General features: G+C 39.7%; 1 protein-coding gene across 6 annotated transcripts in view; it reads left to right on the forward strand.

Moving 5' to 3' along the window:
• foxp2 (forkhead box P2) overlaps window positions 1-15,335 on the forward strand; it is a 107,445-nt gene that overhangs the window by 34,358 nt on the left and 57,752 nt on the right. For 2 of the 6 annotated variants that reach the window (XM_073816165.1, XM_065264147.2), the window contains exon 4: window positions 14,853-15,030. The exons of 1 other annotated variant lie outside the window; for it this stretch is intronic. In XM_073816165.1, the coding sequence (XP_073672266.1) occupies window positions 14,863-15,030 (168 nt within the window). In that variant the 5' untranslated portion in view covers window positions 14,853-14,862. Of the gene's footprint in view, window positions 1-7,090; window positions 7,635-14,852; window positions 15,031-15,335 lie in introns of those variants that run through there. 3 more of the 6 variants (XM_073816169.1, XM_065264145.2, XM_065264146.2) reach the window with 3 other exon arrangements.

Below are 15,335 nucleotides of genomic sequence, written 5' to 3' on the forward strand. Positions count from 1 at the left end.
TTTTTAAATGCGTTGTCCCAGAATGCACCCATCTCTGTGTTATAATTGAAACAACACATTTCAACACAACTTTTGTTTTATTTTAACACAAAATCCACACAAAATGATGTGTTAAAATTAAAAGCTTAACGCACAAAGATGTGTACATTTTTGCTAGTGCTTGCAAAATATAGTTTATTTGCCTCATACACATAGACATTTCTGCACATGCACATTGCAAAAAAATTCAATGCGTCTCTTGGCTACATACTACATTGTCCTATAGGCGCATATGCGACCTACACATAGAATATATGTGGGGTTTCAAAAAAAAACGGTGGTGCACTTACCGTACACAGGACTCGTCTGATGACGAAAATTACTTTATGCGCACTGTGCTCTCGCCTATGTTTAAAAAAATCAACATTACTTCAGCCTTTATGTGCAAATCAGACTGCACAAAATTAATACAGATTAAAATCTGACTTTTTCCATGTTTAAGTGCTATAATTGTGTCCCCGGTGCTTCTATCAACCTAGAAAATGTGAAAAAGATCAACCCAGTAACTTTGTTTTGGTAAACCATTCTCTGCAAGCATGTGAAAAAATAGCTCATTGATATTTGGATCCCCTTGTGATGTCAGAAGGGGATAATACCGCCCCTTAATCTGCACTATCCAACCACACCACTGCAATTTAGTGCAGAGATCAGCTCATTTGCAATTAAAAGGACACACCTAAAAATGACACATTTTTGCTCAAATCTAAAAAAGTGTCAATTTTAACATGCTATAATAAATTATCTATATGGTATTTTGAGCTAGAACTTAACATATGTACTCTAGGGACACCAAAGATTATTTTAAATCTTAAAAAAAAATTTTTTTAGTTTAAAGCTCCCTTTTAAACTAAAGATGTTTAAAGCCCAGCTTGCTTAGTAGTGGCACTTGCAAAGGTTTACTTACAAAAGCATGTCATGCTTTTTGGACCTGGGCCCATAAGCAACCAGCAGCCACCCTAGCATTACAGTAGTAACTTCAACACCCAGGCAAGTGCAACTCAGTTTCTTTGTTAAGCTAGTTCCCTTTAGCATCCGTATAATATTTCATGTCCTTTTTGTCTCTGAATGTTTTTTTTTATTTTGTCATGTTGACAAACGTGTCGAGTGGTCATTGATGAGTCCTCGTCACGTAGCCTTTAATCTTATTACAAGTTTGGCAGCTCCAAGCACATCAAATACCCATTACCCGCATTTCCCCAACAATGTGACTCTAATATAAATTACAGCCTGTACAGTATTATAATATCTCTCGTGCGAAAAAAGAAGCCGTCTGCCATTCAGACGGCTTTCATCTGCCGCATAACAGGTAAACTGCTGCGAGCCGCGCTTGCTTGTATAAATTTACCCACATGGTCAAGTCTTTGATTTCATCAACTCATCTAATTCAAATGCGCTTTTGAAGGAGCCACATTTTAAGGGTAGACACAGAAGAGCCAATTTAACCTGGAGAGTCTGTCTCGTTCTGCGGGCCTTTCTGTTTGAAGTGGCCGGTCAGCTTGAACTGTCTGACTTCTGTCATTTCGATCGCTTTTATTTCGCCACTGAAATATATACTTCAATCCTCCCTACAGATGCTGGAGTGGAGCAGGTATCATTAAACGTAGAGAAAACGAGAAAGCGAGCGAGCGTTGGCTTTGCGGCTCCCGGTGGCTTGTGTTGATGTTTCGGGCTTTGTGAGTGTGCGCTGGTTTATTTTCAATAGGAACCGAAGGCAGGGCCCTTTCCTGAGGGCCGCTCGCTGCGCCTGTTGATATTAAGTCGAGCAAACACTCTCTCTGGGACGTCCTGTCGGGCGTCCGGCCAGGATTGCAAATGGAAGTCACATGTGAAGGGATTCTCTGACCCGACTCCGTTGGGTTCCGCCGTCTCACTCCTGGCCCCTGAGCTTAATTAGCTTTTTAATGGAGGTGCCACCATACGTAGCTTATTTTATAGCTGTTTATTTTGATGTGTCTTTGCATCTCAGAGCTCTTTGAGGTTTGGGGTTGTTATTCCTCGGATTAAATGCACGCATCTTATCTTGTTATCATGCGCTGTTGTGATTGTCGAGCATTGCTCACCCCCCGGTCCCTGCCTACTGAAGTATATATGCAAATACATTTGGACACTATCATTATAGGCTACTTAATAGGATTTCATTAAGGTTCCAGTATGCAAGGCAAAGGAAGGTTGCCATGGATACCTCGGTGCTTAAGTACAGTATATTATAATGTTTAGCTGCCTGTTATATAATCATTGTGCTCTAATGGTCCATTTCGGGTCATATTGATCTGTGATGAAGAACGTCATTAAGATGAAGAGGCCGGTTTTGTGAGTTTGCCATCAATCCATTTTTTATTTTGTTTTTAAGGAGAACAGGTATGTGCATATGTGCAGGAACATTTTTTGTTTATAAATAGATAAAGCCATTGTGCGTAATTGGACTAGCTTCAAACTATGAACAACTGCGTGTAGTGCCATTCACTTTAAAGAAAAATAATAATCTTTCATCTATTGATGTTTTTTAAATTGATGAAGCTGATACCAATGCATCCCTTAAAATTGAGTTTGGATACTTAAAATGTTTCTTATCCAAGAGTCACTTTCTATTTAAACCCTTCAAAAGTATGTGCATTGTACAGAAATACCATACATCTGAGGGCTTATTATGGCTGTTTACAAGTGTACAGCATGTTTAGGATGTAGAGACATGAACTCATGTAGACTCTACAGCCAGAGAACGGCTTTAATGTTGCTTGGATTTCTGTGAGGTCCAAAACAAAGATCCTCAATAACACTTGCTTGGTTTAATCTGCTGTTATCTTATTATTATAGTAGTGAATGAATGATAAAGAGAATAGGGTGTCCACATTTAATCTGGGATTCAAAATTTAAAGGGATAGTCAACCCAAAAATGAGAATTATGTCATTTCCTCACCCGCATGTTGCCCTAACCTGTATGAGTTTCTGTTGAACACAAAAGAAAATATTTTGATAAGTGATGGTAAGCACACAGCAGCCAGCACCCATTCACTTCCATAGTAATTGTTTTTCCTACTATGGAAGTCAATGGGTACCATCAACTATGCACATGCAATCATTTATCAGAATTTCTTCTTTTGTGTTCAACAGAATAAAGAAACTTATACTGTAGGCCTACAGGTTCATTTTTTTGGTGAACTATCGCTTTCATTGAAAGTTTAATATACGAAATTCTGCAGTATATTCTGGTTGCGACATCAGATTTGTGACATTAACCATATTTACTTCTTTGCAAAGTACATGACTGCATGCTAAATACCAAGGAAAACTTTTGTTGATTTAATGTTAACTCTTTCCCCGCCATTGACGAGTTATCTTGTCAATTAGGAGAAAACATTTCCTTGCCAATGATGCTTTCCTGACGAGTTTTTACTGTAATCTGTAATTCCGCTATTATCCACTAGATTGTTCTCTTATCAAATTTATTAAAAAACTGAAGCAAAAACTAATTTAATTAATTTTTAAACTTTTGATAATCATTCTGAATCTGATCTCTTAACAAAAATGTAATTTTTTCAGCTTTTTGCTCAAAATTTGGTAGTTTTGAAGAAACCTACCCTTATTTAAGAGGTTATAAAAAGAGAACAAATGAAGATAAGATCTGTTTTTTTTTTCATTTGATATATTTGTATGTTTACACAGTACTGTGCAAAAGTCTTAGATTTTTTGTTTTTTACAATTGTATAGTGATCATATATAATTATTTCTCAGTCTCTTTATTAGAATACAACCAGAAAATACAGGACATGTGTATATAGTTTTAAAAACAGTTATAAAAGTATAAGCTAAAGTGTCAAGCATTTGGGGTAAACTCCCCTTCCCCTTTGAGCAATAGAAGACCTCTTAAACCTCAATAAAATTAGATCCTAATTTCTAATTCTAATTGAATGACTTCAATCTCCTAAAAAAAGCTCAAGATTTGTTTAGTGCCAAGAGAGGTCACACTAAATACTAACTGATGCCTGTAGAATATTTTTAGTTCTGAAAATTTTGTTTTTATTTTGTGTACATATTTCTTGTATTTTCTGTTTGTATCTTAATAAAAAGAGTGAAAATAAATATGGATGGATTTAAAACTTTGCTAAAACAACAAAGCTGGTGATGGTGTCTTAAGACTTTTGCACAGTTCTGTATAGTTTTATAGAATTTTTTTCCTGCAATGCATTTTTATAACTTTAGTAAAAATCACAAAAAATGCTGGCGGGCAATTAAAAAAAAAGGCTGGCGGGGAATTAGTTAATTTAGCGTTTCACTCATATAGGCAGGCAAAATAAACTGTTAAAATGAAAAAAAAAAAAAAACTTTTGGGCCTTACTGTATACTAACTTAATGCCAACAAATAAAGGGTTTTGAAAATATTTTGCACAATATTGACCTGACCTAACATTTGCTAGATTTGTCAGACAGAAGGGGGCAGTGTCACTACTTGCTGTTGATCAGTCACTAATCCCTGGTATGCATAGGGTTTATTTGGAGATGAATTGGCTTTTGTGTTATCACTATAGTGTCAGGGTTTAGATGGGGTATGATTGTGTTACTATGAACCAGCATGGTGCGTCTTGACAAAAAGCGTGGTGTGTATAGATGTGCTCTTGACACCTACTGCTGGATCCAGGCAGGGCATTTTCTGTGTGCTTTAATTGAAAATTAATAGTTGCCATGGATATTTTGCCATCACTTAGAGCGAAGGCCACATTGGGGTTCCCTTCATTGCCACCATACGATTTCCCTTAAAGCCCCCCTCCCCTTCCCAAACATGCACACTCCACTTTATTCTGTGTGCGCTTAAAAGCCGCTGGTGAAATTGTTTGTCCTCATTGACCTTGGCAGTCCAAAGCCCTGTGAAATGAGAAAAAGAGAATTAAGTCACGAACGGACAGAATAATAAGCTTCACGTTTGTCTCAGAGTAAGCGTTAGGCCCTGACGCAGCCTATGGCATTTTTGTGTGAAATGTAAAAATGACACATTAGCCGCAGTTCATCTGGCAGCCCTCCGTAACCTTTTACACTTCCTCGTTCAGCGTCCGCACCAGTCTGAAGGATTGAGGCCAGAAATGGAGCGTTACAATTTTTGGCTGGAGATCAGCGGTTTATAATGATATCATAGAGTTAAAATATGTTTCAGTGGAGGTGGTAGATAATGTGCTACTCTCTGAGCCTGTTATATCATGCCAGCGTAATGCTCTGAGCTGGGAGTTCAAGTGATCTTACAATGCGTTGGAGGCTAGATCCTAAACGAAATAAATCTGTCATGCTTGGCTTGGGTGGATCATGCACAACATGAAAGTTCTTGCTTAATATGAGCCTAGTATGAGTGCGTTTGGGAGTGTTTGCCAATTTTCACTCGTAACATTGGGGTAATTAAATGTACAAGTGGTTCGAAACTGCATTTAGTTCTTATTAATCTTGACGGAAAGGCTTCCACATCAGCTTAACTTTAATTCTTCTGGTTAATCTATTTAAAATTCACCCCTCGCACACTTTGACACGCGCTCGCCCGTTCACCAGCAGCTGGTCCCTCGCTCGCATTCCAGCGGCGACGATGCAAACGCTCTCTCCATGTGGTGACGGGAAGCCCGTAGCAGATGGACTTGCTTTTTGCATCTGCCGCGTGCAGACTGGCCTTTGTACTCGTCTCTTGGGGGAGAGCGTGGCTTTCGTCTCCGCGAGTAGATTCCTGTCTGCTGGAGCCGCGAAGAAAAACATCTGTGGCATGCAGGGTAAAAGAACCAAATGTGTGAGAGAAGAAAAAATACAGAAGATTAAATAAACACCATTAGTTAAAAACGCTCCACGCTGCGTCCCCCGTGTACTGTTTACAGTACGACAGATATCTCGCAGCATTGATACTAGAGATGATTTTATTTTTTGTGGAGTAGGATGGAGCTTTATGGGTTTAATTATGGTTAGTGAATGCAAGAATATGTCAGTCATTTAGATTCGTTTAACATCTGTAAAGACAAATTTGCCTGTGTGATGTGGTTTATGCGAGGGAAACTGTGAGAAAGCTTTTTTTTGCTTTATAATTTATTTAGTTTTTTTTCTTGTTTTGAAAGTTGCACCAAAAGTTTGCCCTGCTATGGAAAGCAAAATGCATATATATTTATTATTTTACAAGAATCAAAACTATTGCTTCTGGAAAAAAAATCCCCTCTCACCAATCAACCCTCTGGTTTTTGTGTACCATTATTCCTCGGGTGCCAAAACAATCAGAGGTCTGGCTGATTTGTTTTAATTACAGGCGTGAAATAATGTCTCGGACGTGATTGGGCAGAGCCGTTGTGTGCTGGTCGTGTAAATATTTCTTTGATGATGGCTTTGACGGTGAACGTCAGCTAGTTTTTTCCTCTTTGTACCCCCCACCTCTCGTCCCCCCCTTCTATTTTTCTCTGATGCTCTGTTGTCTTCCTGTGGCATCTTATTCCTCATTTTTGATGCAAGTTAATGCTTCAAGGCTTCTAAGAATATCTTCAAATGACTCTACCTTCGGGGAAAGGGATTGACTGTTGTACTGTACTTTAAAAGGTAGGTTACTTTCTTCGGTTTTGCGTGCCAAGCAGGTTTCAGTAGTGTGTTTAGGCATTAAACGAGCTATTTTTTTTATTTGAAGACCTGTGTGTTTATCTCAGCTTTCCTTGACTAATCTCATGCAAACACAGGCAGGCAAGGCTAGAATTATAAGACATGCATGCGCACTTACCTGTGTTTTGGGAAGTCAGGACGTCCTCTGAGTTGCATGTGTGTGTTAAATCCCCTCGAAAGTAGCCGTAATGCAGGAGTATGCGAGAAAGAGAGAGAGAGAGGGAGAGATACAGGAGATTGCAAGGGAGAGAAACTGTGTGTGTGCGCGTGCCGCGGCTGCTCGCTCAAATGAGAGCTGTGAGAGTCGCCCGGCGGAGCGCGAGCCGAGCCCCGCTATACGTGCACGCTGTGAGGGAGCGCACACGCGGCATACAGCGCGCAGTCACACACACACACACATACGCACGCACGCACACACACACTCAGCTCACTCACCAAGGACTTCTTTACAAAAGAAAAAAGAAAGGAGAGGGACACAATTTTTGCAGAGCATGTTTGAGATCAGAAAGTCCAGAAACCTTAGGAAGTGATAACAGCTGTATAATAATTCAGACAGAAAATATACAGTCCATCTTATTATTTCCAGTTTGTCACAGAAAGGCAGAAAAGGTCCAGGTCAGGGCGATACATCTCCATTTTGGCACTTTTTCCACTTTCTCGGTCGGTCGCTCGGCTTCCCGAAGCCCCCGTCTCCTATTGGGCCCTGTCTGCACGCTGTCGTAATTGCTCGGTGACAAGTGGAGATGAAGGAATAATTGTCAGGAGATAGGGGGCTGTTTTTTTTTAATGGGTGCACTGCTGGTTTAAGTATGCATGAGCGACGCGTGAGGGACGGGGCCAAAGAGGCGCTTGTTTATGATGCGAGTCTGTATAAACACAGTTGGAGTGATGACATCGATAAACGCGCACACTTTCCCGTGACGCTCACCGCTGCCGGCAACTCTCCGCCAAACAACCTCTCCAGCCCGCCGTCCCACGCCGCTCACCTGCAGGTAATAAAACCACCTTTTTATTCATCCATCTGTCCTTCTCAGCTTTCCTTCTTCCATCCGTACGCGTCTCTCTCGTTCTTTCACTTTTTTTCTGTCATTCCTCAAGGCTCCGGTTGGGTTTGTGGGCTGCTTTCATCTGCGGGTTAATTGCTGGTGATAATAGCAATGACGATAATGAATGTGGTTTTGCGCGGGTGTGTGCGTGCACGCTGTTAAGTGCGCGCGAGTGTGTGTTCTCGTGCTGGAGAACTGTGTGCTTTAACTTTGCCTTGTAGATGAATTTATTTGAAGAGTCCTCTGTGTTTGGGAATTTTGTGTTGTGGAGTTTACGATGTGCTAATGGGAAAATATTTAAATTAAGAGCTGAAAATTTTTATTTTGTTTTTATACTGGCAGTTAAATAACTAAACAGCTATTGTCACTAATTTAATAAGCTAAGAATGATAAAACATTTATATATTATGTATATTTATCCTGATGTTTTTATTTTATATAAGAAATAAGATTTTTACAATCATTTAAAACTTTACAGAGCCTGTCCCATTTTGGAGGTGGGGTCAGTAACATGATTAGCCCTCCAGTACTAATTATCCCTATCAAAGGCAGGCAGATAATTTGTTTACTTAAATATTCATAAGGGTGAGTGAAGCATGCTATTGGGCTATCATGAGCATATTATTAAGTTTTTATATGGCTTTGTGTTGGAATGTAGTCGTGGTCTTCTTTATAATTTAATACCCAGATGTATAATGAACTATATGATTAGTGCATGTGGAGATTTAGACCAGATGGATAATTTACATTGTTCTCCAGAGTCTGAGTATAATAGCTTATTTAGTGCTATAAAATTAAATGCTACATATTTGTGTTTCATTTTAGAAATTCCCTTGGCAATATCCTGCTTTATTTGGTTACTATTTACACCCTGTCAAAAAAAGCCAAAACAAAACAAGGCAATTATTAAAAATTGTTTAACTAAAACTTGTTTACCTATTACCAATTAACACCGCTCATTAGCCGAGGCGGGTATTTGTTTTGAAAGTTGAACCAATCACTTTGTTATGCTAATTGTGATGTAATTTAATTTGAGTCCCGTAATGATGATGCCGCTATTATCCCCATAAATGATGCAGTTAAGCAGCACTGCCTTATTTGCATGTGCTTGAAGGGGGATGCGGCATGAGACGAGCCGGCATCACTCTTTCCTCTCCGCTTCCTCTCTGTGTTCTCCGCAACCCTTCGGGATCTCCTGCCCGGTGTCTGCTCCTTGATGATCAGTCTTTTTATCTGCTATTTTAATGCAAAATGAGTCGACCACGCTGCAAGCTTGAAATTAAATAATTGAAATACCAGACTATTAAAAAATGCAAATGAATTTCTTCTGTCGAGGCATCACACAGCGAAGTCGTGGAGAAGCGATTGATTTGTAGTATTTCTTTTTTTTTTTTTTGCATTGTACTAGTTTGCAATCTACCTTCTCGAGTTCATATTTGCATATCAAAGTTCTTCTTTGTTGGCGAGAGGTTAATTTTTAATCTATTGATTTCATGGCCTCTGGTTTGGACATGCAGATGGTGGCTGATTAGATCGTGTGCGTGTGCCGGACTTCCTGCTGTTGTGTGATTGAATTTTTAGGAAAAATCAATTTGAAAGTCTTACAAGAGCAGCTACCCTCTTTAAATGCACTTCTGAGAACCCTTCAGTTCAGGCACTCGGTCTGTGACTAAGTCTCCCTTAAAGACTGCCCATTATCTATTTTGTCGAGGTTTTAGACTTGGGTAATTTTCCTCTGGAAAGATTATTTTTCTCTCGACCAGCCTCGCCTGTTACCGCCCTAATTGGTTACATAAATCTTGTCTGGTATGAATGAGAAATGTTGGGGTGTTGTCAAGTGTAATCTTCGGCCTTATTTACCAATTCATTAAGATCTATCGATGCAGGACTGAGGCGAAACAATGACGACATAAATCAGAGCAGGGGACATAATGACCCTAATCATCCTCAGATAACTGGAAACGTCACAATGAGCTATGTCTCCGCGGCCTTGCGCCTGTGTGGCGGCACCGGGGCCGTCCCGGTCGTTAACGCACCCGTCACCTCCGTACAACTCATAAGCACCTCTCAGCGCTGGGCAGGGGCAAGTACCCTTGCCCCCTACACCCCTCGCCTTTTAATCTCGCCCCACACACTGCTGACCCCCTTCGTGCACAAAAAAAAGATGTCACAAAGGATAATTATTACAACACAGAACAATGCCACGCTGAAATGAAATATGCGGTCGAGTCAGGTAAATAGTCTAAGGAGATGGAAAAATGAAGGTGTGGGAGAGAGAGGCAGAATAAGACGAGGAGAGAGAGAGACCTTGCCTTTTGCTAAAGATGATTGGCGCAGACAACAGGGCCTCCTACTTTTATAGGTCAATTACTGGTGATTAGGTGGGCTGAGTTAATTAAAGGAATTAGCCGAAATGCAAACGGAGAACGTCACCGCAAGAGGTTGCTTGCTTTTCTCCAAGAGGGAGGCGCTCGCCTGCTAAAAATTTGAATTCATAGACAAGAATGAAACGGAGAGCGTCTGAAATGTTCCCTCACTCTCTGTTATCTGATATCCTGCCGCACGCTTTCTGAAATATGTGGGAACAGAACTCCATCTATGTAGTTTGCAGCGCTGTTTAACATTTATGAATTATATAGTTTGGTGTGGAGGATTTATTTTACGGCTTTACAAAGATTTATAGCATTTTTTTTGTTCCACGGTCTCGGATTCAAATAGATTTATTTTGGCCTTTTTCTCCATCTTTTCTTTATTGTCTGCCCATCGTTTTCTCTTTTAATATAAATAGCACAGAATTAAGTTCTGAATATTCTTTGTTGAATGAACTGAGTCGCAGTCCCGTCTATTTATGGTCCGCAAAAAAGGGATGAATTGAAATTCAACTGTGGCTTTTGTGAATGTGTTCTCATTTTACCACAGATAACAACACTTGATTCTGTTACCTTGCATACTGTTAATCCTAAAAAGCAATGTATTCATCCAAGCCTTTCATTTTTGAACTCCTGCTATAAATGCGCTTTCGTTTACTCTCTTTCTGTAATCTCATCCATTGTGAATCACTTTGAAATCCCTTCATCTGAGAAGAAGGAGTCTGTAATATTACATTCAGGTTTAGAGGGAAGTCATTAACTATATGTTTGGTGGCCCTCAAGAGCCAAAAAAGACTCGCCGGCATGCGTTATTTTACTTTAGAGGTGTTTGTGTGCTGTACAGTGTTACTTTATTTGATGATCAGTGGCATTTTTAATGTCTTTCTCTATAATTTATCGCTGTCTATTCGGTGCACATGTGGAGCAGAGAATTAATTAAACCTAAATAAAACTTAACATCATTATTTTGTGCCCAGACTTCCATTTTTGAAATGATTTAAATCTGGCATTTTGATTTATTAAGTATCCCCAACTGTTAAATATTTGAAAATACCAGGACGCTGATCTGCTTTATTTTCCATGCATTGTAACTTATGGCAATGATGAATTAATTTCAGTGGAGCACAGAATTTGCGATTATTTTAAATGGTATCCATATCTTAACCGAATCGGCACGGGTGTAGCTAGCGGACTGTGAAATGTAATTTTTTGTATTTTTTCTGCTTTTTCCTCTTCCTTGCAACGCAAGGATTCCTGGCACCTGAGTGTTGCGCCGATAATGACGGGGTTTTTTGGATCACAGAGTTTGCCTTTCCAATGCCTCCCTGAAATAATCATCAACCCCTTTTTTCACCTCTCCTCATCCTATCAGGGGAGAGAGGGGTGCGGGTTAAAAATTAAGTGCACCTCGGAGAAAGTACTGTAGTGATTTATTTTTTCATAGTTGCAGCTTTTGGAGCCCCTTTTCGGTCACTCGCATAGGTCCTGTGCAAAATATACCTTTGGAAGGAGTTTCGTAATTTGAGCTCAGGGTGCTAGATTTGATAATGAGGGAACGTCTGTGATCGGACAATCAGATCAGCTTTGTAAATGAGCGTGAGTAACTTATGTGATGAGAAGAGTGTGTATGAGAAACATCTGGCCTGTAAGTGCTCACTCTCTCTCTCTTGCACACGCACACATTTCTGCTCACCCACCCGAAATCACAGCCGTACCTCTTAATGCGTCGTCAGGATCCTGTCTGGGATTTTTAACCCGATGAAAAGGACAGATTTGCACAGCCTACGGTTTCGAAGGCAAACATTTACACAGACAGAAATGAATCGCAATTGAGGCACTGCTACAGCAATAAAAGAACAACAAATGCTTTCAAATCACCACATAATGTGTATTTATCCCATAAACTGAGTGATTGGATTTTTATCAATGCAGGTACAACCATGATTAAATCTGATGGTGTCATTTTTCTTTCTATACAATTACAATGTAGCTGCAGTAGTGTGTCGATGACTGTCTTTCTGATGATGTGGTTAATAACAGCTGACAAGCTCTGTGTTTATCACAGCGACTCAAAAAAATGGTTACGGGGTGGACACAATGTTTCCAGTTTAACCAGTGTCAAATGGGAAGGAGAAACTTGTTGGGGTGAAGACTACTATCAGTCGTAGTAAGGGCTGTAAATATAACCCTATGTCCCGGTAGGTTTTTAGGAGAGGGTGATCTGATATAGCGACAGGCGGTCGGCCCCAAGGGTCGGAGTGAAAGGGGTCTGACAATACACATGAACAAAGACAGACTTTGGGTTGCTGGCTTTTCTCTCTCTCTCACTCTCTCTGTCTTTCAGTCCATCTATCTCAGGCGGTACAGTACCGTAGTATACTCCCTGCATCACTCAGTGTCATTCAGACACATGCATACACCCCCCCCCCCCAGGTCCGCTTCCCGGTGTGGAAATGATTGCAAAGCAAGGATGTGTTTCTAATTGACATTGTAATTGGCAGATTTGGACGCTACCTTCAGATGGCTAATTAATTTATCTCACCGCTGTCATTGGGTTAAATCACCACCTGATCTTCCTGAATATGCTTTGCATACATCTGCATGAGTATTACGTTCGGTTAGACACCTACACGCCAGTTGTGGATCATGTGGATTTAAAGGATACAGTGTTAATAATGTGTGTTTCTATAATGACAGCATCAGTATTCCGCGTCATTAAACCCAAAACCAAATTCAAATTGGGTGAAAAAAATCCATTGTCATTTTTTTTCACCTAATATTTCTTCAAAACGTGCACGAAGAAACTGAATTGTAGTATTTGGATTTTTACCATGCACAGAGAGATTGCAACAATCATACAAGTAAATGCTTGGAGGAAGGAGTAATAATCTAAACGAGTGCATCACTATATCTACTCGAGTTATATTCTTCTTTAGCATTAAAACACTCCATTACGTTGTTCATAAAATTTGAGTAAAGGCAATCAAGCGGCCCTTCTCTGAATATTTTAAACATGGGGCATGTAAAATTTATGCCTAATTTGAATACTTATTAGTCGCCTAATCTCTATGGCAGCTTTGTGTTTCTTCTGGAGAGATTCGTCAGCCCTCGCCCCGTTAAAACCTCTCTCCCTTTTGGTGTTTTAATCTTCTTTGCACTTTTGTGGTCAGGATTATTTGTTTCAGAGTTGTTTATTGCATATGGTTAGGTGATGGTACAGCTCTGTATTTTGTAAATGAGAAAATTTAATTTACAGATCTAAAAAGCAGGGACAGATTTTAAGCACACTTTGTCGTGTCGAGGGTTTGATAAGCGGCCGTCCAGTTACTGTACGCTCTCATTCAATGATGGCTGCTAATTGTCCGTGCATAGCAGGTGACAAAATTGATGCGTTTAATCTGCGCAAAGAAGGATGGCCAAACTGTCACAGAAATAAATGAAAGTATTACTTAAAAATGAATCTGTGAGATTAGGGATATTATATCGGACAAAGTCGCCATTAATGTAATTAATATTGTTTATATTTTAATGTGGTAATATATGAAACAGTCAGTTGTAATTTCCTATGAGGAACAAAATGTGTAATGTAAAGGGTGGTGTGGTCAATGCATATGTGAATGACAGAATGATGAGGAGGTGTGTGTGTGTGTGTTAAGGAGACTCTTGTGGGTATATTAGCTATGCAGAACACACCTTGAATTGCGTTTGTTGGGTCGAACCGATTCTTTTATTTATTGCGAGGGTCTCTACAGATCTTGGCAGGGCTCCTGTGAACATACAGAGCATTTATGCAGGGAAAATGATAAAACATTTATTACTAGAGAAGAGGTAATATGCATAATTTATGCTGTTTTTAGCACAATCATTAGTGATATTCGTGAAAGATTTTTTGCATCCACTTCTCTTCCCCATTTTCATATCTAACAGATGCCAGGAAAATTAATTTAATATCTTTCATTTATTTGCAAGAGTAAAAATTGACGTGTACAGTTTTTTTTGTTCTGTTTAAATTTGGTGTTTGAATTTTAATCGAGCTCTGCGGACAGCACTAAATGGAGGAAAATAATGAATATTTGAAATGTGATTAAAATAAAAGAAGAGAGCTAGAGAGAGAGAGGGAGAGAGACTAGTCTACTGTATGTGTGACATAAGCTTTTTCCCATTTTGCTAGCAGGCAAATTTTATTTAGCTGCGGTTAAAAGGAAAGACCATTATATCGTTCATCACTGAAAAGAAGCATGTGATTTGTAATTCCTCCCCTCTCTCTTCACCTCCTGTACCAAATTTTAATTTTGCATGATTAGCTGTGCGTCATTAAGCAACTTCATTCGGTCGAGACGCAGCGCAAAGCTCAAACGCTGTCAAGATGAGGGATATTTTAGGTCGTTTGAACATGAACAGAGTTGGCTAAGGAAAATTTGGTCTGCATACATGTTCCTTTGAAGATTATTTACCCAGCTAGATTATTAGTCAAAATTATTTGTACAATAATTAATTATGTGTATTATTCGAAATACAATAAAAAATAAATACGAATTTAAAAAGTGCACGAAAAACAAGAAAATAAATTGCATAAAGAACGTGCATCTCTTTGTATTGGTTCATTTACACAGTGAATGCATAAATCGACCCCCTCCCCCCTGTTAAATGCTTTAATTTGCAAAGGGAGCAGGGCTTGATAATGGAAAGCTTTTTTCCTCGCACCGTTTTTTCTTTTACCCCCCTCTCTTTTTTTAGGAGGCAAAAAAAGGGTTTTGTAACAAGAGCCTTAACAGTGCCTCTTAATCACTTCTAGGTATTAAGTCATGATGCAGGAGTCGGCCAATGAGACAATAAGCAACAGTTCAATGAGTCAAAATGGAATGAGCTGCCTAACCAGCCAATTAGATGCTGGCGTTAGAGATGGAAGATCAAGTGGGGAGACAAGCAGTGAAGTAAGCGCAGTCGAACTGATGCATCTGCAACAACAGCAGGTAAGTTGCGTCTCTCTCCCCCCCGCTCGTTGTCATCTGCCGCGTTTGCTCTCTCTCTCTCTCTCTCTCTCTCTCTCTCTCTCGCTCTCTCTCTCTCTTTCTCTCTCTCTCTCGTTCGCTGGCTTTCACACAGGGCTTAGATTCACTTAGACAGCTGTATGTATGACTGACACCCCTCTGTTGTGTATTTAGACATGATCTGGACTTTTTAATGTTTTTGTTGTGTATTTGGTGTATTTGGTGGTGGTGCATATTTAGGGCTTTGTTTTGGCTGTATCTGCTTGAAAGATTGACTGGCTTATATG

This window comes from Paramisgurnus dabryanus, chromosome 1 (genome assembly GCF_030506205.2).
Source record: "Paramisgurnus dabryanus chromosome 1, PD_genome_1.1, whole genome shotgun sequence".
Taxonomy (NCBI): Eukaryota; Metazoa; Chordata; class Actinopteri; order Cypriniformes; family Cobitidae; genus Paramisgurnus; species Paramisgurnus dabryanus.